This window comes from Peromyscus maniculatus, chromosome 8, assembly GCF_049852395.1.
Source record: "Peromyscus maniculatus bairdii isolate BWxNUB_F1_BW_parent chromosome 8, HU_Pman_BW_mat_3.1, whole genome shotgun sequence".
Taxonomy (NCBI): Eukaryota; Metazoa; Chordata; class Mammalia; order Rodentia; family Cricetidae; genus Peromyscus; species Peromyscus maniculatus.
The window spans coordinates 10,330,866-10,355,439 of NC_134859.1; the positions used below are offsets into that span (position 1 = coordinate 10,330,866).

The 24,574-nt window shown below is 53.8% G+C and overlaps 1 protein-coding gene across 2 annotated transcripts in view; it reads left to right on the top strand.

The window, feature by feature from the left end:
* The window catches only part of Ppl (periplakin), a 56,024-nt gene that overhangs the window by 27,467 nt on the left and 3,983 nt on the right, over positions 1-24,574 (top strand). For both annotated transcript variants that reach the window (XM_076577937.1, XM_006984667.4), the window contains exons 3-21: positions 5,102-5,256; positions 5,882-6,002; positions 6,516-6,635; positions 6,718-6,759; positions 7,920-8,081; positions 8,165-8,272; positions 9,741-9,836; positions 11,811-11,933; positions 12,040-12,186; positions 12,986-13,137; positions 14,669-14,766; positions 14,957-15,114; positions 16,915-17,093; positions 17,180-17,318; positions 18,183-18,376; positions 20,734-20,884; positions 21,867-21,950; positions 22,650-22,766; positions 23,187-23,279. In XM_076577937.1, coding sequence (XP_076434052.1) covers positions 5,102-5,256; positions 5,882-6,002; positions 6,516-6,635; positions 6,718-6,759; positions 7,920-8,081; positions 8,165-8,272; positions 9,741-9,836; positions 11,811-11,933; positions 12,040-12,186; positions 12,986-13,137; positions 14,669-14,766; positions 14,957-15,114; positions 16,915-17,093; positions 17,180-17,318; positions 18,183-18,376; positions 20,734-20,884; positions 21,867-21,950; positions 22,650-22,766; positions 23,187-23,279 — 2,439 coding nt within the window. The remainder of the gene's footprint in view (positions 1-5,101; positions 5,257-5,881; positions 6,003-6,515; positions 6,636-6,717; positions 6,760-7,919; positions 8,082-8,164; positions 8,273-9,740; positions 9,837-11,810; positions 11,934-12,039; positions 12,187-12,985; positions 13,138-14,668; positions 14,767-14,956; positions 15,115-16,914; positions 17,094-17,179; positions 17,319-18,182; positions 18,377-20,733; positions 20,885-21,866; positions 21,951-22,649; positions 22,767-23,186; positions 23,280-24,574) is intronic.

Here is a 24,574-nt window from a genome sequence, read left to right on the forward strand (position 1 = left end):
TTAAAACCCCAGAGAATCCAGGCTAGGCAAGTCTTCTGGCCTTCTAGTGAGGTGCGAAAAGAACTGGGGACTAGGCAGGTGACAGCTGGCCCCAGGAGTGGCTGCAAGTGGGACTGCTAGACCAGACAAAGAAAGCTGAGAAGCTGGGGTCCATTTGAATTTCGGAGCACGTTCCCCCTGAGTGTCAGCGGGCCCTGGCACTGTTCAGGGCTCCCTTGTACTCTAGGGTGGATTGTTGTTTATCTGGAATTCAAGTGTAGCCAACAGCTGTGTTTCATCTGGCATCTTAGTCACCAGGCCCGAGCGGTGGGGACTGAGATGGGGAAGTCATGGTCTTCGGGGCCCCACCATTGTGTCTAGCCTCTGTTGTGGTTGCTCCTGCTCCCACAACCACTTCTGACAGACGACGTGTGCAATCCCCGCCAGGGCCAGTCTACAGACGCCAGAGCGCCCAGAGGGTAGGGTGGGAGTGGCTGGTGGCAAGTGGGGACACTGGGATCAGGAAGCCAGGGGGTCAGTCCTGACCCAGGATGGCCCTGCAGGACTCGGGAATGGGATCACCTTCCCCCTGCCTGGGATCCTTGAACACTCCTCCTCAGCCTATATCCTCCACCACTCAGAATACCTGTCCCTTCCCAACATGCCTCTGTGACTTTTTTTTCCTGCTAACCCCTCTCCTGGCGCCCTGCAATGGTGTTTTGTTTTGTTTTTTTCCTAAATGAAAATCATCTTGTTAGGGTGTGTCTGTTTTCCTCACCACCAGAATAGTGCATGCTCATTACTAACATTTTAGGAGAGATAAACAATATGATGAGGGACATTAAAATCCCATAGAGTCCATCTGCAGAGGTAGCCAACCTTCTCTCTCTCTTGTGTGTGTGTGGGTGGGTGGGTGGGAGTGGGGGGTGAATGTTCGGGCTTCCCTTTGGATTTGTCTGAGGAATGACTCAAATTCAAATTATGCTGGATGGTGGTGGCGCACGCCTTTAATCCCAGCACTCGGGAGGCAGAGCCAGGTGGATCTCTGTGAGTTTGAGGCCAGCCTGGTCTCCAAAACGAGTTCCAGGAAAGGCGCAAAGCTACACAGAGAAACCCTGTCTCGAAAAACCAAAAAACAAAAACAAACAAACAAATTCAAAGTAACAGTCTGCCTGTGCATGTTGGATGTAGTGCTGGAGGTGGAGCCTGGTAGTGTGCACATCAGGCGTGCTCCACCACTGCCCAGCCAGCAGCCACTTTTTGAGAAGTACATGGGCCGAACCATCTCCTTGCTCTGTCCTTTCCTCTCTCTCTCCCTCGCGCCTCCTTCTCCCCTGCTTCCCCCCTTGTTTGCAGAAGGCATCATTATTTATTCATTACATTGCCCAAACGTTTTCCTGAGCTTTTCATTTTCATAACTGGTGAGAGTTACTCGAGTGACAAACTTAACTGCTCAGAGGGCCACCAAGTACAAAGTGGGCACCATCCCGGCTCCCCAGGGGCAATCGCCCTGCTCTCTCTCCCCCACCCCTGCCCTCTCTCCCCCACCCCTGCTCTCTCTACTCCACCCCTGCTCTCTCCCCCAGCCCCTGCTCTCTCCCCACCCCTGCTCTCCCCCCCCCGCTCTCTCTCCCCCTCCCTGCTCTCTCTCCCCTCCCTGCTCTCTCCCCAGCCCCTGCTCTCTCTCCCCCTCCCCCGCTCTCTCTCCCCCAGCCCTACTCTCTCTCCCCACCTGCTCTCTCCCCCCCACCCCTGCTCTCTCTCCCCCACCCCTGCTCTCTCTTCCCCACCCCTGCTCTCTCTCCCCACCCCTGCTCTCTCTCCCCAGCCCCTGCTCTCTCTCCTCACCCCTGCTCTCTCTCCCCACCCCTGCTCTCTCTCCCCACCCCTGCTCTCTCTCCCCACCCCTGCTCTCTCTTCCCTACCCCTGCTCTCTCTCCCCCACCCCTGCTCTCTCTCCCCCACCCCTGCTCTCTCTCCCCACCCCTGCTCTCTCTCCCCCTCCCTGCTCTCTCTCCCCACCCCTGCTCTCTCTCCCCCCACCCCTGCTCTCTCTTCCCCACCCCTGCTCTCTCTCCCCACCCCTGCTCTCTCTCCCCAGCCCCTGCTCTCTCTCCCCACCCCTGCTCTCTCTCCCCCTCCCTGCTCTCTCCCCCCACCCCTGCTCTCTCCCCAGCCCCTGCTCTCTCTCCCCCACCCCTGCTCTCTCTCCCCAGCCCCTGCTCTCTCTCCTCCTCCCTGCTCTCTCTACCCCACCCCTGCTCTCTCTTCCCCACCCCTGCTCTCTCTCCCCACCCCTGCTCTCTCTCCCCCACCCCTGCTCTCTCCCCCGCCCCTGCTCTCTCTCCCCACCCCTGCTCTCTCTCCCTAGCCCCTGCTCTCTCTACCCACCCCTGCTCTCTCTCCAGCCCCTGCTCTCTCTCCCCCAGCCCCTGCTCTCTCTCCCCCAGCCCCTGCTCTCTCTCCCCCACCCCTGCTCTCTCCCCAGCCCCTGCTCTCTCTACCCCACCCCTGCTCTCTCCCCAGCCCCTGCTCTCTCTACCCCTCCCTTCCCCAGCCCCTGCTCTCTCTCCCCCTCCCTGCCCCAGCCACTCCCCTACTCTGTCTCTTGTTGCATGACCTGCATTTCCCTGTGACAGAGCTGTCCGATGAGGTGGCGTGTGTGCAGATGTCGCTACTGCAGACAAGCCTGAAGGATGGAGCAGTGTCCCCTCATGGCCCCTCCCCCAGCTGTCCGGTGCCCGCTGGACCACCTCATTCTCCATCTGTCCGTCAGTGAGCTGTCAGGCACCAGCCCTGTCGAGCACTCTGATCCTAAGGACCATTTTATCAGGGTGTAACTCACGGAAAGAGCCCAGAAGTGACCCCATCTATGAATTCACCCCGTGAGGCTGTGTTTTGGTGGATAGTCACCAAGGCAGGATAGAATACCTAGATAGGAATTCTCTAGAAAGCCTTTGGTGCTCACCCCTACAGTGACCACTCTCTAACTCCTCTCACTGTCCACTAGTTTGACTGACCTGTGCCCTCAGTCACCCACCCAAGGCCCCCCCAGGAGGTCTCCTCATCTCAGCCAGGTGTGTTCCACCCATATCGTCTGCAGGACTCAGTAATGATTAACACATTTTCCTTCCGAAGAATTAATCTTTGACACTGTGGCTGCCCAGGGTGGCCTTTGTCTCCACAGCCTCGGCTCCAAGCCACTGGGGGAGCGGGGCTCCCTTCCTGCCCCACCTCCCCAGGTAGCCAGGGGTGGGAAGCCTGGTACCTTCTCCTCATCCAGAAGGAGCCCAGTGCTCCTGTACCCGACACTGTGGCACCTCCGAACCCCTCCCTCCTTTTTCTTTTTCTGCTTTTCTTTTTACTTCTCCAGTCCTCAGGTGGAACCCCGGGTCTCGCCTGCTAAGCACACATTCTGCCACGGAGCTGCACCCCCGTGTCCTCAGCTTCTTCCTCTTCCTCCTCCTCCTCCTGTTAGACAGTCTCATGTAGCCCAGGCTGGCTCTTTCTCCTTTCCTCCCTCCCTTTGTTTGTTTGTGTTTTTTAACATGCTTTATTTGTTTGTTTGTTTGTCTATTTGTTTATCTGGTGTGTGCTCACACACGGCACGTGCATGAAGATCACAAGACAACTTGTGCAGGGCCTGGGATGAACTCAGTTCCTCAGGCCTGGCAGATGCCCCACCCACTGAACAATCCTGTCAGCGCCCTTCTCTGGTTTTGTTTCTGTTTTTAAGGACTCATTTGTTTTTGTTGTATGTGTCTGGGTGTTTTGCCTGAATCTGTGGCTGTGCATCACATTCATACCCGGCTCCCATGGAGGCCCGAAGAGGGCTTTGGATCCCCTGGATCTGGATGGGGTTCCAGATAGTTGTGCGCTGGAGTTTGGGTGCTGGGAACTGAACCAAGGTCCTTTGCGTGAGCACCGGTGCTCCTAACCACGGAGCTCTCTCTCCAACCCCGTTTCCCTTCGTTTTTTGAAATAAGGTCTTGCTATAAAGGATTGGCTGATGTCTAATTTGATTCTCCTGCCTCAGCCTCTCCAGTGCTGAGACCACCTTCATGTACCTCCACACCCTTCCTTCTCACTTTAAAAAGCGATGCCTGCTTTGCCTTACAAGGCACTCGTGGTCTGAGTGTGCCGTCCAGTATCTTAGGACCTCTGGAGAGCAGTGTGATGTTCAGTGGGCTCTCTGCCCTTTCTTTTCATGCTCTTCCCCAGTCCTGTGCCAGGCAGCTGCCCTTCTGCCTCCTGCCTTTGGGGAGTTTTCACCATAATGGAACCCCACGCCCATGGTCACTGTTTCTCTCCAGTCTCGGCCCCCTGGTGGAATTACCTCTGCCTCTGCATCCCTAGCCTGCTGTCTCTCTTCTGGCTTTTGTGGTGCCGAGACAGAATCCTGCACCTGTCAGGCAAGCACCCACACTTACTGAACCGCACCCCAGTCTCAACAGCTCACAGCCTAATGCTGACAGCCTGCTGCGTGGCTCTCATGGAAGGAGGCCTGGGTTTGGCTCTTCCTTGGAGTCCTTCTGTGCTCTGAGCCATGTGATTGGCTCTTCCTTGGAGTCTTTCTGTGCTCTGAGCCATGTGATTGGCTCTTCCTTGGAGTCCTTCTGTGCTCTGAGCCATGTGATTGGCTCTTCCTTGGAGTCCTGTGCTCTGGGTCCCCAGATCATGTGAACAGCCCTCACTCCGCTCTGGCTTTCCTCTGACCACTGCCTCCAGCCAAGTAGCCTCTCACTGGTGCCTCCATCATGGCTTGCTCTCTGTCTTTCCTCAGGACCTTTGCACCGGCTGTTCCCTTTTCCTAGAACATACCTTCCCTTCAGTCCTTCAGCCCAGCGCCTTAGAGGGGCTTCCCTGAGCTGGAGCTAAAGTGTATCCCCTTGTTCCCTCTCTGGTGCCTGTGAGCTTTCTGTAGCTTGCCTTGCAGGAGGTCTCCAAGCTTGGGCTATGAACACCAGGCAGGCAGAGCCATGCCAAAGTACCGGTGGGACCATTCACCCGGGTGTCTCGGTGCCCAGCTGTGTTTGCTGAGTGCCAATCTGGACAAAGCCAGGCCCTGTGGTATCATTACAGACTCCGAGTCTCCAATATCATCCTTTCTTTTCCTTCTCAGGACTTGGCCCGGCTGCAAGAGGGGCAGCTCCCTGAGCACCGGGACACAGCCCTACAGAAGGTTTCTGAATCAGAGAAACTGCTGTACGTACTGGAGGCGGATGCGGCCATCGCCAAGCACATGAAGCACCCACAGGGGGACATGATCGCTGAGGAGTAAGTCCAGTCTGTGTGCGGTCCCCAGGGGGCATGCTAGGCTGTGGTCCAGGCGGGAGGGCTGGCACTCCTCGGCTCTCGGGACCGCTCTCTGCTGTGAGGTGTACACAGCACAGGTAGACATCAAACATGTCCTAGAGGCCTCAAGTTATGCTTAACGACAAGGTGGGGACCAGGCTTTGGGAGTTGATGTGCCCACTGCTTCAGGACTGCATGGTCTTTGTATCTCCTGAGCTTATGGCCCACGCTGCAGTTCAGCATGGGTGAACCAGCGCCCACCCCCTGTGGTTAGGGGTCTTCCCGTGTCCCATTTGCTCCCTGTGCTTGTCTGTATGTGCCACACCCCTGCCTCTGCCTGCGCTGGGCATGTGCTTCAGTGAACAGTGGTCTTGCCTATTTCTTCCAAAACCTCCTAGAGTAGCCCCTCAGAAAACAGAGAGGGAAGGTTGGGGAAAGCGGACAGGATGAACAACATGATCCAGAGGCAGTCTGGTACCCAAGGCCACTGTCCCCCTCTCTAGGTCACTGGTGAGAAGCCCAGGCTGAGAGCCAAGGCCCTGCCAGGGCTTACATAGTGATCCTTCGGGCAAGTCCCACTAACATGGTAGCGTATCCCCCCACGCAGCATCCGCCAGCTGAAAGAGCGCGTGACCAACCTCCGGGGAAAACACAAGCAGATGTACAGCCTGGCAGTGAAGGAGGCCGACCCGAAGGTCAACTGGGCTGCGCTGGTGGAGGAGAAGCTGGTACGGCCTGGAGCAGGGTCATCTCACAGCACCTCGGCCCTGCTGAGTAGGGTCACCATTAGGAAGTCTCGTGAGGAGAGGAGATGGGCTCCGAGGACAGTGCCCAGCCTGGAGTCACATGCCAGACCTCATTCCCTGCCCCCCTCTGCCCCTCATGCCCAGCTCGCTGGTGTCCTAGCCAGACTATGTGGGCAGGCTGGCAAAGCTTGTGACAGCCACAGCTGGGTGACTTTGTGGCATGTCTCAGCCACTGTTAGCAGTGTGACCCCGGGAAAGGGACTTCCCCTCACCTGTCTACCTGTAAAATGAAAACAGCGACCAGGGTCCCACAGGCCACTGTGAGATTAAGGCATGAGCATCAGCAGTGGTCCAGATAGATGCCTGCCACCGCTCGCTCCAGAAAAAGTGAGGGGAATGCACTCATTCAGCCGGGGTCAACAGCCCAGGCTCCTGTGGGCTGAAGTCTGCCCCCAGCCCACATATCTCCCTGGTGTCTCTCCACCAACCCACCAGGACAAGCTGAGCAGCCAGGGCTTTGGGACTGACCTTCCTCTGGTGGACAGCCAGGTGGAACAACACAACATCTTTCACAACGAAGTCAAAGCCATTGGGCCCCACCTGGCCAAGGACAAGGTGTGTACGTGGTAGAGACTTGGAGGTGTGGGGCGGAGAGGGGCACACTTGGTCTAACTTCATTCCTTGGCTCTACCCACAGGAGCAGAACAGCGAACTCCAAGCGAAGTATCAGAAGTTGCTGGTGAGAAGCCCTGGGGGGTGGGAGAGGACAGGGGTGGGGGGTTAATGGGCTGGGGACTCAGGACACCATGATCTTCTAAAGGTGACACTGTGCTCCAGTGTCACCATAGCAGTCCATGAGGTGCTGGGGTGGAAGCCAGGGCTCCGTGCGTTCTAGGTGAACATTCGACCAATGGGGCGACACTTAGCCCTACTCAGTTCCTTAGGCAGCATTACTACATGCCAAGTGGATGCCACGCACTTTGTAGAGCATGCTCCAGGCTTGTGTGCACATGTGCTTGCGTGTATGAATGTGTGCATGCTTGTCATTGTTCTTTTATTGTTGTTGTTTTGTTTTTGAGACAGGGTTTCTCTGTGTAGCCCTGGCTGTCTTAGAACTCACTCTGTAGACCAGGCTGGCCTCAAACTCAGAGATCCGCCTGCCTCTGCCTCCGAGTGCTGGGATTAAAGGCGTGCGCCACCACCGCCGTACATCATTGTTTTTATTCTACAGAATGAATTACAAGCCTCCCAGTCTTCCCTAACCCTTCTTTGCCCCCAGAGGCTTCAGATGCTCCTCTGAACATAATCATAAGGGGCTGAGACATAGATTGGTTTGCAGAGTGCTTGCCTAGCAGGCACGAAGCCCTGGGTTCCATCCCTAGCACTGAGTAAAATCAGGCATGGCGGTGCTCACCTGTCATCCCAGCACTTGGAAGAAGAGGCAAGAGGATCAGGAGTTTAGGGTCATCCTCAGTTACGTAACAAGTTTGAGGCCGGCCTAAGCTACATGAGCCCTGTCTCAAGTGAAGAAATAAATAATAAATAACGATAAAAAAGCAAACGTAGAGGATACAGCTGCTCCTTATGGAGTGCCATGTGCCAGTCCCTGTGCCCTCTGGGTGAGCACTTTACAGATGACAAACTGAAGCTTCTAGGAGACATCAGCCCCAGGGCTGTCTTTTCCCTTCGTTCACTGCTGTGTCCCCAGTGCCCAAAGGCGTGCGGCACATCCAGCTGGTGCTCCATTGAACACTTGGGAATGAGTGTTTCAGAGGATCGGGGGACTCATCCAAAGGGGGCCTGGCTGGGGAATGGCGGAGCTGGGCCCTGAGAGAGGTGGGCAGGGACGCCGAGCCAGGCCCTGGCGCTGTCTTCACCTCAGGCTCGCTCCTCCCACAGGCAGCGTCCCAGGCACGGCAGCAGCACCTGAGCTCCTTGCAGGACTACATGCAGCGCTGCACCAACGAGCTGTACTGGCTGGACCAGCAGGCCAAGGGCCGCATGCAGTATGACTGGAGCGACCGCAACCTCGACTACCCCAGCCGCCGGCGCCAGTACGAGGTGGGCGCAAGGCCGGGTGCAGTTCTGGAGTGGGAGGTAGGGCTGCCGGGCCAGGTGCTGACCCCACAACTGCTTCCTGGCAGAATTTCATCAACCGGAACCTGGAGGCCAAAGAAGAAAGAATCAACAAGCTGCACACTGAGGGCGACCAGCTGCTGGCGGCCGAGCACCCAGGGAGGAACTCCATCGAGGTGCGTGTGCCTCAGGAGAGGGTGCGCGCTCTAGGGGTGTCTCCGCTCGAGCTGCGCGCTCCTAGCTGCACCCCATGACCACTGAGCCACCTGTCTGTGTTTCCCCGGCTGCCTTGGTACTCTTCCAAGCTCTGCCTGGGCTGCCACCTTTTGCCTGGATGTGGCCCAGGTTTGTTTTCTGAGGCTGCCATGCAGGCTGTGGGATGGCACATGTGCTCACAGATCTGGGCTGAACTGTGGGTCCCGGGTGTGGCCAGTGCTGCAGTCCTCAGATCTCCCCATCTCTTCCATCCCTGCCTGGTCCTCTCTCCTTCGTTCCGGAACTGGACCTCTCCTACCTCTGCCAGCAACTTCTTGCTCTTTCCTTCTGCCTGTCTGTGTCTTTTCTTCCTTTTTTCTGTTGAGACAGTCTCCCTATGTAGCCCAGGCTAGCCTCAAACTCACTCTTTCTCTCTGTGTCTCTCTGCCTGCCCTCCTCTCTCACTCCTCTCTTCTTCTTCTTCTTCTTCTTCTTCTTCTTCTTCTTCTTCTTCTTCTTCTTCTTCTTCTTCTTCTTCTTCTTCTTCTTCTTTTCTCTCTCTCTCTCTCTCTCTCATCTCATCTCACTGTGTAGCCTTGGCTGACCTCAAACCCATAGAGATCCACCTGCCTCTGCCTCCCAAGTGCTGAGATTAAAGGTGTGTATCACATGCCTAGCCTAGGCTATAACTCTAGATCCCCCTGCCTTATTCACCCTCCTGAGTCCTGACCACCATACCAGCTGTTTCCTCTCCCTTTAAAGGACCTAATTCCACCATGATTTCACCTTGCAGTCTTCAGTCAGCCCAGTCTTTACCCTATTTCCAAGTGATCCAGGTGGAGAGAGCCTGCTCTGGACAACCACCTACAGAAGATTTTTTCTTTACAGTGCTGGGGACCAGACCCTAGGCCTAAAACATGCTAGGCAAGCGTTCCCATTACTGAACTTATTCTTAGTCCATTATGGAATTATTCTACACTTAGTTTCATGTAGCCCAGGCTAGCCATGACCTTACTATATAGCCGAGGATGGCAGGATGACCTTGAACTTCTGACCCCCCTGCTTCTGCCTCTCCAGTACTGGGATTACAGGTGTGTGCTGCCATTCCTAGTGTTTATATGATTCTGGGAATGGAACCAGGGCTTTGTGCCTGCTGGTCGGTGCTCTACGGTGGAGCCACAGCCCTCTTTGTGTGAATTGGTTAAAGGCAGCACTTTGAGTAGACACAGCCCCCATCTTGGTTGTACGCGGTGACCCTCCTTGGCTTTTCAGTATGTCCCCCTGTCTTTGTCCCATCTGAACGGGAGCTGGCTACCTTGGCGGGGGTCTTCACCTGGGAGGGAGCGCCCCCCCCTTTCTCTACCCCCCCCCTCCTGGATTCCTACCAGTCCCGCTCTTGGCGTCCCAGGTGCCTGGGCGGCAGCAATGGTTCTCTCGTCTCCCTGGCAGGCACACATGGAGGCGGTGCATGCAGAGTGGAAGGGTTACCTGAACCTACTCATCTGTGAGGAGAGCCACCTGAAGTACATGGAGGACTACCACCAGGTACCTGCCTGGCTCCGGGAGCGTGAGAGGGTTCGGGAGTTCCTGGGGGTGTGCGGGGCCTCTTGAACACAGGTGGAGGTCAGAGGACAGCTTTCCACGAGTGAGTTCTTGTTCCTCCGCCGTGGGGTCAGGGAACTGAACCCAGGTCATCGTGCCAATGCCATGGGCACTTTTACCTACCAAGTGACCTCACTAGACCAAGGCTTTGATTGTTTGACATAGGAACCCATGTAGCCCAGGCTAACCATTCTCTATGAACTTGACTCCCAATCCTCCTGCCTCCACTCCACCTGCTGGGTTTAATTTTGCTGAGTTATACAAAACACAAAACTTGCCAGGCGGTGGTGGCGCATGCTTTTAATTCCAGCATTTGGGTGGCAGAGCCAGGCAGATCTCTGCGAGTTCGAGGCCAGCCTGGGCTACAGAGCGAGATCCAGGACAGGCACCAAAACTACACAGAGAAACCCTGTCTAGAAACAAACAAAACAAACAAACAACAATGTGTGTGTGTGTGTGTACGAAACATAAAACTTTCCATTTTAGCCCTCTTTCAAGAAAACTAACATTTCTACCCCCACCTTTTTTAGACAAGTTCTCAATATATAGATATATAGCCGGGACTGTCCTTGAACTCAAACTCTCAACAATTCTCCTGCATCAGCCTCTTGAGTAGCCCTGCCATGCCCAGCTCATTTTCCCCACTTTACCAGTTGTTACATTCACAATACAGGACCACCTCACCCTTGTTTCCTCAACTCTCCCATCAGCCAAACAGAAACTGAGGACCCAGCACCCGCTTCCTTCCCCCAGCTCCTGATGACCTCTGACCCACTCCCTACCTTGATTTGCCGGGTATTAGCTCGAGTGGGCATAGGGGATACAGGGACCATGCCTCTTGTCCTTGTGAGCCTAGCTTTTCTCACCGAGCACGGTGTCCTGGCACTCATCTGGGTGTAGCATGTTTCTGCACTTCGCTCCGTATCAAGCAGCTGCCTATTGTCTGGGTGGGCACCTGTTTACATACCCACCTAGCCATAGAAACTGGCATTCTCATGGGACTGTATGTTTCTAATAAGAGCTGTAGGTGACTGTCAAAATGTAGGGGCTTCCTCACACTTCCCCAGTCCCAGGGGTCAAACCTGGGGCCTCACACTAGCCAGGCAAGGCTCTCTCTGGGCCATATCCCCAGCCTTCCTTTACCTTTTGTTTGGAGACGGTCTTACAAAGTGGCAAACTTGAACTTGATCCTCCTGCCTCAGCCTTCTGAGTGGCTGGGATGACAGCACCACCAAGCCTGTTTGATTTGAGGTCTCAAGATGGGAACTTGAACTCAGCAGACACTCTTGTTGGAGTGTCTGAGCCATATGGGATTTCACAAAGATCCAAAAGTCCTACTTAAGGCAGCAGTCCAAGTGTTCAGCCCAGGGGACAGCTAAAAATAAGTGAGTCAAGATCCGATAGACCAATGAATGGGCAAGGGAACTTTCCAGAACAAGAAGAGGAAGCAGCTAGCCAGGCTTAGAACTAAAGTATGATTAGGTGCTGCTGAACGGTGCAGATAGCTTCTGGGAAATGCATGGTTGGGTGATTTTGTTAGTGTGCCAAACCCATGGAGTATACAGTGGTTTCACTGGGTGAGATGTTGTAAGGAACCTGCCATATGGAGGGTCCTCAGCTGAAGGTTTGCATGTGACTGTATTGTTAGAGTGTTCCCGGAACACGGGGAGAAGCCTGAACTGGCACTAAAGGAACACAGTATAGAAGGGGGGTGTTGGGGAGCCAGCTTCCTCCCCGTGAGACCCTGGGGAGACAGGCTGAAGAGGGAGTGTCCCACGGCTCAAACAGGTCACATCTTAGATTTAGGGTGAGTGGGAGGCCCAGGCCCACCTAGGGCATAAGCATGAAGCCACAGCCAGAAGTCAAGATACTTGTGGTAGCTTTCCATCTGTGACGGTATCCTTGGGTCTCCCCCAGTACCACAAAGACATGAAGGATGCTCAGGAGCTGCTTCGCAAGGTGGACTCGGACTTGAACCAGAAATACAGCCCTGACTTCAAGGATCGGTATCAGATAGAGCTGCTGCTGCGGGACCTGGATGTGAGTGGCAGCGGGACCCTGCCAGAGACCTGAGCAGACCCCACCCAGTGCCTGCCCTCCTGGGGCATGGAAGCTGGCCTCACCTGGTCCTGTGCTGCTCTTACAGGACCAAGAGAAAGCTCTGGACAAGTATGAGGATGTGGTGCGGGGGCTGCAGAGGCGAGGGCAGCAGGTGGTGCCGCTCAAGTACCGCCGTGAAACGCCACTCAAGCCCATTCCTGTGGAGGCTCTCTGCGACTTCGAGGGTGACCAGGTCAGTCGCTACCTGGAACCCCAGGCAACCTGGCCTACAGCACACAAGTCTTAGGAGTAGCTAGACCTAGGGCCTCAAGCAGTCATCTCCCATGGGTGTCACTCTCTGTCCACTTTCACCTGGGGGTAGCTATGCCCCCCCATGCTCTTTCCCTGCCCACACTGCCCTATCTTTATCTTACCAGCTCAACCACCCTAGCTGGGGAAGCCCCTCATTGGCCCACTTTGTAATGTGAGCCACCTCTAACCAGTCCCTGTGGCTGGGGAATGTCAGCTTCTCATTGACCAGGCCTCAACCATGTGTCCATCTGGAGACTGGAATGTAGAAGGGGTGTGCCACTTGGACTAGGGATGGTAGTGATGGCTCCCCAAAGGGAAACTGAGGGGCTGGGAATGTAGCTCAGGGAGTAGAACACTGATCTAGCAAGCACGAGGCCCTGCAGGTCAATCATCTGCACTGCGGAAACCAGGCATGGATGATGCACACACTTGTACACTCAGCACTCTGAGAGCAGAGGCAGGAGGGTCCCAAGTTCAAAGTATCCTCGGCTGCATAGTAAATTTGAAGCTAGCCAATGTTACACGAGACCTTGTCCCCAAAACGAACAAAACTGAAGTTGAACTAGAGATTGGTGCTGAGCTGGCAGTCAACAGTGCCCCCTCTTGCTGGCTTCATTTCACCCTGTGGCCTGAGTAACAGGTGGGCTAAGACTCCCTGTGTCTAAGAGTTAAGAGGGCAATGAGGCAGAGGGAGACTGGGCTTCCAGCTCTGGGGAATCTTAACCTGCCTGTCCCACCAGGGCCTGATCTCTCGGGGCTATAGCTACACGCTGCAGAAGAACAATGGGGAGAGCTGGGAGCTGACGGATAGCACCGGGAAGAAGCTGACTGCCCCGGCTGTCTGCTTCATCATTCCCCCCACCGACCCCGAGGCCTTGGCTCTGGCTGACAGGTACAGGCACAAGGAGGCATGAGGGTGAGCCCATACCTGGGCTCCGCAGGCCTCTCCTATTACAACCCTGGGCATTCTCTCAGTGGACAGTAGGGTGTGACTTATACCTTGTTGTTTTATCTTTGGCACAGTGGCTGTGCCTTAATCTACTGCTATTTCAGCCAGCAGTTGAGACTCCGTAGTTACCTGCCTGCTTCTCTGGCAGTGGCCTGGCTGCTCAGACCGCATCCTGGCGGGAATACTGTTCCCATAGGCACCAGCTCTGTGCTGCCACTAAAGGTAGCTTTAACTACGTCTCTATCATTCAACTTGTAAATAAGACCTGAGATTCAAAGGCTGGGGTGAAAACCTGCTAGCTCAGAGAGGCTGAAGAGCAACTAGCTGACCTTCTCTCCTTGCTGGCATCTCCAAAGGAGAGAGAGCATCCTTCTGTTCTGCCGGTTTAAAAAAAAAAAAAGCTGTCTGGCTCCAAACCCCTCCCTACTACTTGTAGTGTGTCTCTCTATCTCTTCCCTCTTCCAGATGCCCTCTGATGCTTTATGATTACTTTCTGTCAACTAGTTGCTAACTCAGCCTCCTGACCCAAGGTTAATTTTATTTAATTAACATAAATGCAAACTCAAGGTTCACAATGTGATCCAGTATCCTCCAACAGTACCTCTTGTCCTGGCCTCCTGAAAAGGCTCCAGGAAGAGTGGTAGCTTAGACTGGCTTTTTGAACAGGATGTCTGGATGTCTGGCTGAGGGCCAGTATAGCAAGCATTTTCTCTTAGTCCCTCTGGGCCTTTGCACGTCTTGATCATCCTGCCTGCAGCACCTGTGAGCTGCTACACTGATTGCAGCCCTCATTTTGCAGACTTAGTAGGGTTCCCACCCTTCCTCTCTGTCTTCAAGCTCTTTTGACACTTCCTTTGCTAAGATCGGTGTTTTGGCCTTGCTGGGCCCTGGCCCCTTGATGGCAGTATCTGGTGGCAAGTCATTCGGCCACTTGAGCACTCTTTGCTCAGTGAGTAGACTCAAGGGAGCGCCTTTAGTTACTCATCTCCCAGACATTTATCAAGCGCCTACTGTGCACTGCCCCCTTAGAGGTCACGTGGAGAGCACTGGTGAACAGATGGTTTTAGGCAGCAGGGCTTGCAATGAAAGGTAACGGAGAGGGGCAAGGACAAAGGCAGAAGTCTTCCCAGACCTGGTCGCAGTGGCTCCCATGGTCCTTTTATTGCATTACTTATTGGGGAGGGGGCACATGAGCTTGGGGCAGCACATGGATGGAGGTTAGAGGGCAACTTGCTAGAGTTGGTTCCCCCTTTCCACCATGTAGGTTCTGGGGATCAAACTCAGGTCATCTGGGCTTGGTAGCAAGCCCCTTTACCTACTGAGCCATCTTGTCAGCCCCCACACAGTACCTTTGACTTTTCAAAACCCTCCAGCGAGCTGCTTGGCTCCCATGGGCTGTCATCCAGCCCAGGCTGGGGACCAGGAAAGAGGGTGGTATGAGGCCTGGGTCCCCCGTACATTCTTGTTCTCACAGCCTAGGCAGCCAGTACCGGAGTGTGCGGCAGAAGGCGGCTGGAAGCAAGCACACACTCCAGCAGAGGCATGAGGTGCTAAGGACGGAGAACCCCGGAGGTGGGTACCAGGGCTTCCTGCAAGGGGTCAGGGACATGGAAGAGGGAATGGACTAGACTCTGTGCTGTGCATGGGAGACAGATGTCCGCTAGAGGGCTGAGAGAGGGCGGCCAGGCCAACCCACAGTCCCAGCTGGCTCTCGGGCCTCATGCTGCTCACTCTCATCCCTGACTTGTCTTCTCTCCGACAGATGCCTCTGATCTGCAGGGGCGACAGCTGCTGGCTGGCCTGGACAAAGTGGCCAGTGACCTGGACCGACAGGAAAAGGCCATCACAGGGATCCTACGGCCACCGCTTGAGCAGGGACGGGCAATAGAGGATAGTGCTGAGCGGGCCAAGGACCTCAAGGTATTACCAGGCTGGGGCTTCTGCTCAAGGTTCAACCTCTATAGCATATTGGGACATTCAAAGCGGGTGCAGGATAATTATGGAGGTAACGGGGGTGTGGGGAGGGGGGGCTGTCTCAAGGATCAGGCTCCACATAGATGTCCTGTTCTGGCAATTGGCCATGCCCCCAGATGTGACCTGGTACTGCTTCTAGATGACTTGTCAGCCTGAGATTATGGCCATAATAATGATAGCAGGAACTGGAATCCTAACAAGTACCTGCTGAGTGAGGCTGTGGGCAAGGGGGATGCTGGCTGTGGAACTGCAGGCCTGGTTCACTTCCGCTTGCCCTGAGCTAGGCTTCTGAAACCAGGCCTGGCCTTCTAAAGTAAAATGGGCCTCATCTGAGCACTGCAACTACCAGGCAAGATGCAGATGTCTCCATTTATCCCCACCTACGTTCACGTCCTTCTCTGCCTGACAACGCTTTGTGGTAGGGTCTTCACCCCTGTTTTAGAGAGAGGTAAGAGTTCAGAAAAATTCGGTGGTCTCTGGTGCCTGGCACAGGGATAAGAGGCAGAGGCACAGGGACACAAGCCCACAGGATCCCTTCCCAAGCTCCGTGGAGTCATGGGATGGGTACTTCACAGTATCTGCCTGGCAGGTTGTCTCAGATTCCATGGACTCTTCCAGGAGGGGTGTGTAGAGTGCCAGTGTCCAGTGACAGCCGGCTTGTTGTCTGAGTCACTGTCTTTGACAGTCCACATGTACCGGATGCTCACTGAAAACACAGACCCGGGAGCGAGAAGCCAGCTGTCAGTCAAGTGCTTGCCTTGCAGAACTCACGTGCAAGAACAAGGACCTGAGTTCAGTCCCCACCACTCACAGAAAAAGCTAGGCATGGAGGGACACCCTTGTAGTTCCCCTGCTGAGAAGGCAGGATCAGGACCATCTGTCAGGTTTGCTGGCTGGCCAGCCTAATGGACAAGCCCCAGTTCCTAGTAAAAGACCCTGTGTCAAAATCAAACATTAACACAAGGTACGGGGGGCTGGAGAGATGGCTTAGCAGTTAAGAGCACTGACTGCTCTTCCAGAGGTCCTGAGTTCAATTCCCAGCAACCACATGGTGACTCACAACCATCTGTAATGAGATCTGGTGCTCTCTTCTCACCTGCAGGCAGAACACTGTGTACATAATAAACAAATAAATCTTTAAAAAATAAAAAAGAACCCCTGCCTTAAGTCATGCTAAAAAGATAGGCAGAATAATTATCCCTTTAAAAAAAAAAAAAAAAAACAAGGTACAAGAGAGGCTCAGTTTACAAAGTGCCTGCACACAAGCATGAGGACCTGAGTTTAGATCCCCAGCATCTGTGTGGGAAAAAAAAAAATCCTAGCTGGTCACACTTGTCTGTAAATCTGACTTTGGTGAAGCTTGCTTGCCAGTAAGTCTGACCAATCAGTACGCACTGTTCTCAGTGAGACACCCTGTCTTAGAAGACAAGATAGCGCTCAAGAAAGAACTGGCATTGACCTCTGGCCTCCACGTGCCCACTCTACCCCACCTCTCCCCTCTCCAAACAAGGTAGATTGCTCCCAAGGAACACCTGAGAGTCACCTCTGGTTCCCCATACATGCATATATACCCACCCATGTATGTGCAACTCCACACACAAAAACACACAGACCGCTGGGCTGGTGACTGGGCCCTAGAGGGACACCCCAGGGAAGTGGCCTCAGCCACTCGCACTGTCCCAGGGAAATCCTTGGGGGGAGAGAGCTGCCGGCTGTGGTTGACCTGGGCAGTCTTGATCCCCACAGAACATCTCCAGGGAGCTGCTGCAGATTGAGCCAGAGAAGACACAGCGCACAGCCGAGTGTGAGGCGTTTGTGCAGGCCCTCCCGGGCAGTGGCACTGCACCCTTGCTGAGGACCCGGATGGAAGATACCAACCAGAAATATGAGCGACTGGTTCAGTTGCTAGATGCAGCCCAGAAGAAGTAGGTGGCAGCTGGACAGGAGGGTAGTCACGGCGGGGCCGAGGGGCCACCTGACCCCGACATATGATGCTGACCTGTGTTCTTAGGGTGGACGTGGCCAATCACTTGGAGAAGAGTCTGCAGCAGGGCAGGCAACTGCTGGCTTCACATGAGAACCGGCTGACCCAGGATGACTTGATGCCCGAAAGTGGCCACATGCTGGACAGCAAGAGGCAGGAGCTGGAGGTAAACCTAGGATCTGGGGACCATGGCGTCCTCTCTCTGGGCTCAGGACAACTGCCCCATCACCAGATGAGGGTGTGAGGACCCTGAAGATTCGGAGTGCCTGGTGTGTCGAGCTGGGAGTTATAAACATAGGCAGTGGCATCTCTCTTGGCTGTGTCTAGGGTCTGTGCATCCTGGGAAGTTTTATTTATTATATTTTATATGTATCTGCACCACCGGCCTGATGCCTGCAAAAGCCAAAGAGGACATTGGATCTCCCTAGGACTAGAGTTACAAGAGATGGTTGTGAGCCACCATGTGGGTGCTGGGAATTAAACCTGGGCCTTCTAGAAGAGCAGCTAGTATTCTTAACCACTGAGCCATCTCTCCAGCCCCCAGCCCAGGGGGAGGTTAAGGCCAGTATTTCACAATGGGGGCAAACAGGTTTCTGAAGCTCTGGTAAGCACGGGTAGCATCCCAGGCAGGCCTGCAGATTTTGGGAAGGTCCACAGCCACTGACACCAGTGGCCTAGGACACAGGTGTACCTGCCTGAGCACTGTGGCACTCAGTGGCCTGCAGCGGTCCTTCTCCTTTTCATGACCAGAGAGACTGGGCTCAGGGAGGACTTCGTGGCTGGGGGAGGGCAGGCACAGAGGCCACCCCTTAACAGTTTTGGGAAGGTGACTTTTCAGAGCGTTGTTTATTGTAATAAAAAAGGACATTGCAGAAGTGGCCCAGATTTGATAAGTGCGGAGGCCGAGCCAGCTTTCCTGCTCCTACGCCTGAACCTCCTCCCAAAGCAGGAGGCCCCAGTGCTCTAGTGATGTTGCCAGGCTCTCAGGAGCTCTGGCCACGACACTGCTATCTCTTTGCCTATCTGGCAGGCCATGGCTTCCGAGCTGCAGGCCCAGAAGTCCCTCCTGGGTGAGGTGGAACAGAACCTGCAGGCAGCCAAGCAGTGCTCCAACTCACTGGCCAGCCGCTTCCAAGAGCACTGCCCCGACCTGGAGCGCCAGGAGGCTGAGGTACACAAGCTGAATCAGCGTTTCAGCAACCTCAGCCAGCAGGTGGAACGCAGGTGAGGGGTCCCATAGACAAGTGGGCTGGGGCAAGGGCCTGGCTTACCAGCCTGCCTTGAGATGCTAGGCCGGGGATCCTCTGGTGTCACCCAAGACCATTCTCTGGTGTATGTGCATGTGGTATGCATGCCCATAAGCATGTCTGTATGTGTGTGGGGGTACAGGTGCATGTATGTTCATGTGGAGGCCGGAAGTTGGTATTAGCAATCATTCCCGATCATTCTTCTACCTTATTGGTTGAGGTAGGCTTTCTCAGTCAAGCCAAGAATTCACCCATACAGCTAGACTCACACTGGTCACCTTGCTCTGAGGATCCATGGCCACCGTCTGAGGTTGAAATTACAGTTGAGCCACATGCCTACTCAGAATTTGCAAGGGTTCTGAGGATCCAAATCCCAGTCCTCACACATGCACAGTTGTTTACCTGCTGAGCCTTCTCCCCAGCCCTAGTGTCCTGGTTTTAAAAATAAGGTGACACATACAAGCTAAGAAAGTCAGCACAATGTCCCCAGGTAAGCCACCAGCACCGTGTGTGCATGAGTGTGTGTGAGTGTACACGCCATGGGATGTGTGGGGTCAGAGGATCACTTTGGATGGCACTCCTTACTTCCTACCTTGTTCACACCATTGCATAAGTCAGGCAGCTGAGTCAGGCTAGCTGCCCAGGAGCTTCCCGGGCTTCCCCCATCTCCTCATCTCCCCCCATCTCCCCCATCTTCCCCCATCTTTCTCCCCCATCTCCCCCCATCTCCCTCATCTTCCCCCATCATCTTCTCCCATCTTCCCTATCTCCCCCCATCTTCCCCCATCTCCTCATCTCCCCCCATCTCCCCCATCTTCCCCCATCTTTCTCCCCCATCTCCCTCATCTTCCCCCATCATCTTCTCCCATCTTCCCTATCTCCCCCCATCTTCCCCCATCTTCCCCCATCATCTTCCCACATCTTTCTCCCCCATCTTCCCCCATCTCCCCCATCTCTCCCCACCTCCCCCATCCCACTATCCCTTCCAATCCCCTCCCCTACCATCTCCCCCATCTCCTCACATCCCCTCCCAGCTCCCGACCTTCCCCATTCCCTATCCCCTTCCACCCCCTCCCCTCCCCTCCCCTCTCCCCCCATCTCCTCCATCCCCTCCCATCTCCCCCGTCCCCTTCTATTCCCACCCATCTCCTCCCAGCTCCCCCTATGTCCCCCCATCTCCCTCTATGTCCTCTCATCTCCCCCCACCCCCTCCCCGCTCCCTGTAGGAACACTGGGATTACAGACACCTATGCTACTACATCTGGCTCTTACACGGGGCCTGGAGATCTGAACCCAGGCGATCAGGCTTGCACAGCAAGTGCTTTTTCCCACTGAAGTACCTCCCTAGCCTCCCCCTACCTCCCTAGCCTCCCCCTACCTCCCTAGGCTCCCCCTACCTCCCTAGCCTCCCCCTACCTCCCTAGCCTCCCCCTACCTCCCTAGCCTCCCCCTACCGCCCTAGCCCCACCCATCTTCCCATGTGTCTCAAGGCAGGTGGATGTGGCGGCATCAGTGTGGGCTTGTCTCTCTTCTGTCAAAGCAGGGCTGTCCTCTGTCAGTGTTCTCCCTCCACTTCTGCTTGTGTGCTTGAGCGGCTATTCCTAGCAAGTCTGTCTGAGGTCAATGGGTTCGCGATCATTTCAAAGACCGTGGTATTCCAGAGCTTTCTCTCTTGTGTTCCTTTCCCTAGGCTTCCTTTATGCAGCTTGCATTGGGTTTAATGTGCCCCTCTCTTCTCTTCTTAAGGTGGGAGCTTAGAATGTTGTTTCAAGGTGCTTTCCCTTTCCTCACGTAAGCGTTTAACACTGTCAAAGTACTACTTTCGCTGCACCCCAGCAATGCTGACATTTTCATCTGGAGGGAACTAAAGGAATTCCCAGCCTCCACTGTGGATCTCCCTTTGCTCAAGTGATACCCACTGGGTCCCTGTACCTGTCAGGATGCATCTCCTAACCCTCCCGTTAATAACCCATGCTTAACTGTTGCTCTCTGGTGACTGTTTAAAGTTTGTCCAGTTCAGTTACAGTCTCTTAAAACTCAGCGTGGCTAGGAAGATAGCCTCAGTCGGAACGGGTCCTTGTCACACCAACATGAGGACCTGAGTTTTATCCCCAGCACACATGAAAAGGGTAGGAAGCATGGTGGCAAAGATTTATAATCCTAGAGCTGGGGAGGCGGAAACAGGCGGAGAAGCCAGATATGGTAGCATAAGTACCTTGGAGCTCAGTGGCCCGTCAATTTACACTCCTACAAACCAAGAAAGAACCCTCCCAAACTGAGGGACCAGGGAGGCTCCTGCCTGCTGTGTGGACCTGACTGGCTTTGTCCCCTCAGGGCCCAGAGCCTGCAGAGTGCCAGGGCTGCCTACAATGAGTACCGCCGTGGTTATGACCAAATGTTCCAGTTCCTGGCTAACACCCCCAGCTACCAGCCCCAGGAGACAGACAGCCTCAGCCAGGTGGAGACCAAGCTGAAGAACCAGAAGGTAAGATGGCTGCCTCAACTTTGCAGTGCACGTTTGGGAGGATCAGAAGTCTTCAAGCCCAATGGGGCAAGACAAAGGACTAGGCTACAGCTTCCAGTGTCTCCTCACAAGCACGGCACGTCTCGCTCACCTCTTCCCTCTTGGGTGCCCTACTCATGTGGCTTGGCTACATGGTGCCTGGAGACCAAAACCTAGGGAAGGAACACTGTGGGGAAGATCTCACTATCAAAGCTGGGCTTCCTGCCTCTTCAGTGCCACAGGGACCCCAGAAACCCAGCGGCTGGGGCTAAGTGACTTAGTCAAAAAAGTACTTGCTATGCAAACACAGGACCTGAATTTGATCCCCAGAATCCACCTAAAAAGCCAGCCATGGCTAAGCATGTCTATAATCCTAGCACTGAGGGAGGAAAGAGGGACAAATGGATCCCTGCAAGCATAGCCCAATTGATCCAGTTCCAGGTTCAGTGAGATGGCCCATATCAAGAAATAAGCAGGGCACAATAGAGGAAGATACATGCTGTAGACTTGGAGCCGCCTCATGTGCACACACACAGATGCACACACAGAGACAGACAGACAGAAATCCCATGGCTGCCATTCAACTCTCTATCCTCCCGGGCTTCTGCTTCCTCATTCTCAAACAAGTTCCTCAGGCTTGGCTCACAAGCTCACTGGAGGATTACACGCTCTATCAGAGCAGTGCCTGGCATCTCAGAGCACAATCAACACCTGTTTCCTGGCATAGATAAGCATCTTCATGGCCCTTGCTCCAGGCCTTGGCATTGCCCTTTGTGGTGAACAAATGTATACAAGAAAGGCATCATTACACTTGGAACTATAGCATGTTGACTTTAGGTTCTAAGGATTCAGACTTTTGATGGGTGTGTGTGTGTGTGTGTGTGTGTGTGTGTGTGTGTGTATGCACATGCACGTGTGCACGCATGTGGTTCAGTTTTGATTTTCAGTATCTTTTGTTTTACAGAACTTGCTTGATGAGATAGCAAGCAGGGAACAGGAGGTGCAGAAGGTCTACGCAGATTCCCAGCAGTACCAGCAAGCTGTGAAGGTGAGCCATGAACCCTGTTAGAGCACACAGGAGGGGCTTTGGCATTAAGAGATGCAGAGAAATCTGGGTAGGCTGCTGGGAAAACGGGCAGCAGCCATGTGTAGGTCCAGCCCTTTGACAAAACAATATGGCACCAGGCACCCAGTATCATCAGAGTTATACTCTTTGAAGCAGTAAACTCTTTGGGGGTATTTATCCTAAAACAAAACAACAGAATAACGTACACCAAACAGAATTGTGTGACAGCTCTATTTTTAACGGGAAAACAAGCTAGCAAATCCTTACGCAGAAATGTCTGTGTGAACGATCAAGCCTACTTGATGGGAAATGTCAAGGTCTGTGGGGAGGAGAGGAGGAAAGGTCAGGATGCAGTGTTCACTAAGGAAGCAGCATCTGGCCTCTGGGCCTGTTGGAAGGCCTCGAGAGTCGCTCAGTGTGTCTCTGCAGTAGAGGGGACGGCAGGGCACATTTTCTTGTATGTATGTTGTGGAGTGAGGTAGCAACTTAGCATCACCGTCTTAGTAGCTCTCAGGAGCTCCTGGCAGCCAGCAGCTCAGGTGCAGATGTGAGGAAGATGTGCAAGGCTGTAAACCAGGTCCTGGCCAAGGGCAGGTCAGCGTCATTAGAGGGAGCATCAACCGTTGCAGCTTCCTCTTTGCTGCCGTTAGCTCACTGCTGCACTGTCTTTCCTTTACCCAGGACTACGAGCTTGAAGCAGAGAAGCTGAGGTCCCTGCTGGACTTAGAGAATGGACGGAACATCCACGTGAACAAGAGAGCCAGGCTGCAGTCTCCTGCTGCCAAGGTGAAGGAAGAGGTAAGCTCTGAGTGCAGACTGCCAAGGCCTCTGTGATACACAGGGAAGAGGAGGAAGAACTTGCTTTGGCAGTGATATCAAAATGCCTAGGAGGCATCCTGGTAGGGGTTCTGGCCCAGTGCCAGACACATGGAAAGCTCCCATCTTGTTCCCCTGTGCAAGTCTGTAGTAGAGAACGGCACAGACTGCAACATATGTGAAAAGAGCATTGGAAAGATTTGCTCAAGGGTCAGGGACCGAGACTCAACCTGGGTTTTCTGAATCTACCTCTCCACCAGTGGGTGGAGCTATGGGGAGGAATGGGAAAGTACCACTGCTTTCCCCACTTGCCAGGCTCTTCCCAGCCTGAGTCCAAGTGCTCTATTTTTCTCCTAGCCTGTTGGCTTGCCTGCTAACTGCTCTCCTACAATTTCTCTGTAGGAAGCCGTTCTTGCTGCCAAGTTCACAGAAGTAAACGCCATCAACAGACAGAGGCTGCAGAACTTGGAGTTTGCACTGACTCTCCTGAGACAGGTAATCCATCTTAGTTAGAACTACTTCAGATTGCCCTACAATCTGAGAAATCAAAGACTCCTCGGCCTCAGAGACACAGCCCGTGAATGAAGAGTGTCCTGCATTGACACTTCTGAGGACTAATGTGAATGCTAGCCTGAGCCAGCCTTCTACACTAGCATGGGGCAACTTCCCTACCAATTCAAAAGATGTTTGCTGAGGACCCATCAAAGGATTTTTTTAATTTTTTTTTACGAGTGGTTATGTACCACGTGTGCCTGGTGCCCGAGGAGATCAAAAGAAGGCACTGCATCCCCCAGAACTGGAGTTTCAGATGGTTGTGAGCCACCCATGTGAGTGCTGAGAATTGAACCTGGGTCCTCTGTAAAAGCAACAAGTGCTCTTAACTGCTGAGCCATCTCTCTAGCCCCCAAAGTTATTTTTAATGGCATGTTTGTGTTTGTGCATGTGAATTCACATATGTGCAGATGCATGTACATACATGCTTATGTGTGGAGGACAAAGGACAACTGAAATGCCATCCTGAGGAATGCCATCTATCTCCTGTGAGACAAAGTTTCCTATTGGCTTGGAACTTGTCAATTAGGCTATGTTAGCTGGCCAGCAAGCCTCAGGGAGCTTCCGGTCTCCACCTCCCTGGTGCTGGGACTACAAATGCACACACACTAAAGCACCACACCCAACATTTTCCTATCAGTCAGTGCTAGGGACAGATCTCAAGTCCTTGTGCTTCCAAGGACTTGATCCTTCCAGCTCCAAAAGTTACCTTTTAGGACTTGATGACATGTATGACAGTATTATCTGGCATATTAAGAAACTAGAAGTAACTTGACACTCCTCAGCAGTGTGCTGGCTTAAACTGTGTCCACACAGCGGAAACACTGCTGTTAAGCAGTGATGTGGCACCTTGAGCCAAGATGGTACTCTGCCCCTCTAGTCAGTAATGGCAGAACAGACTATTGTTTGCATAGGAAAAGTAAACGTGCAACTCACTAAAAAAATACATTGAAAATGTCTCCAAGGACAACAGGCATCCCCTAGGGACAGGGCAGGGGTGGGAGACTGGTATCACTTCAAACTCCTCTGTGCCTGCAAAATTTTGCCTTATTCAGTATTTTTTAGAGATTTGGTTTTATTTTGTTTTATGTATATGGTGCTCTATCTACATGTATCCCTGCATGCCAGAAGAGAGCATCAGATCCCATTATCGATGGCTGTGAGTCACCATGTGGGTGCTGGGAATTGAACTCAGTACCTCTGCAAGAGCTACCAATGCTCTTAACCGCTGAGTCATC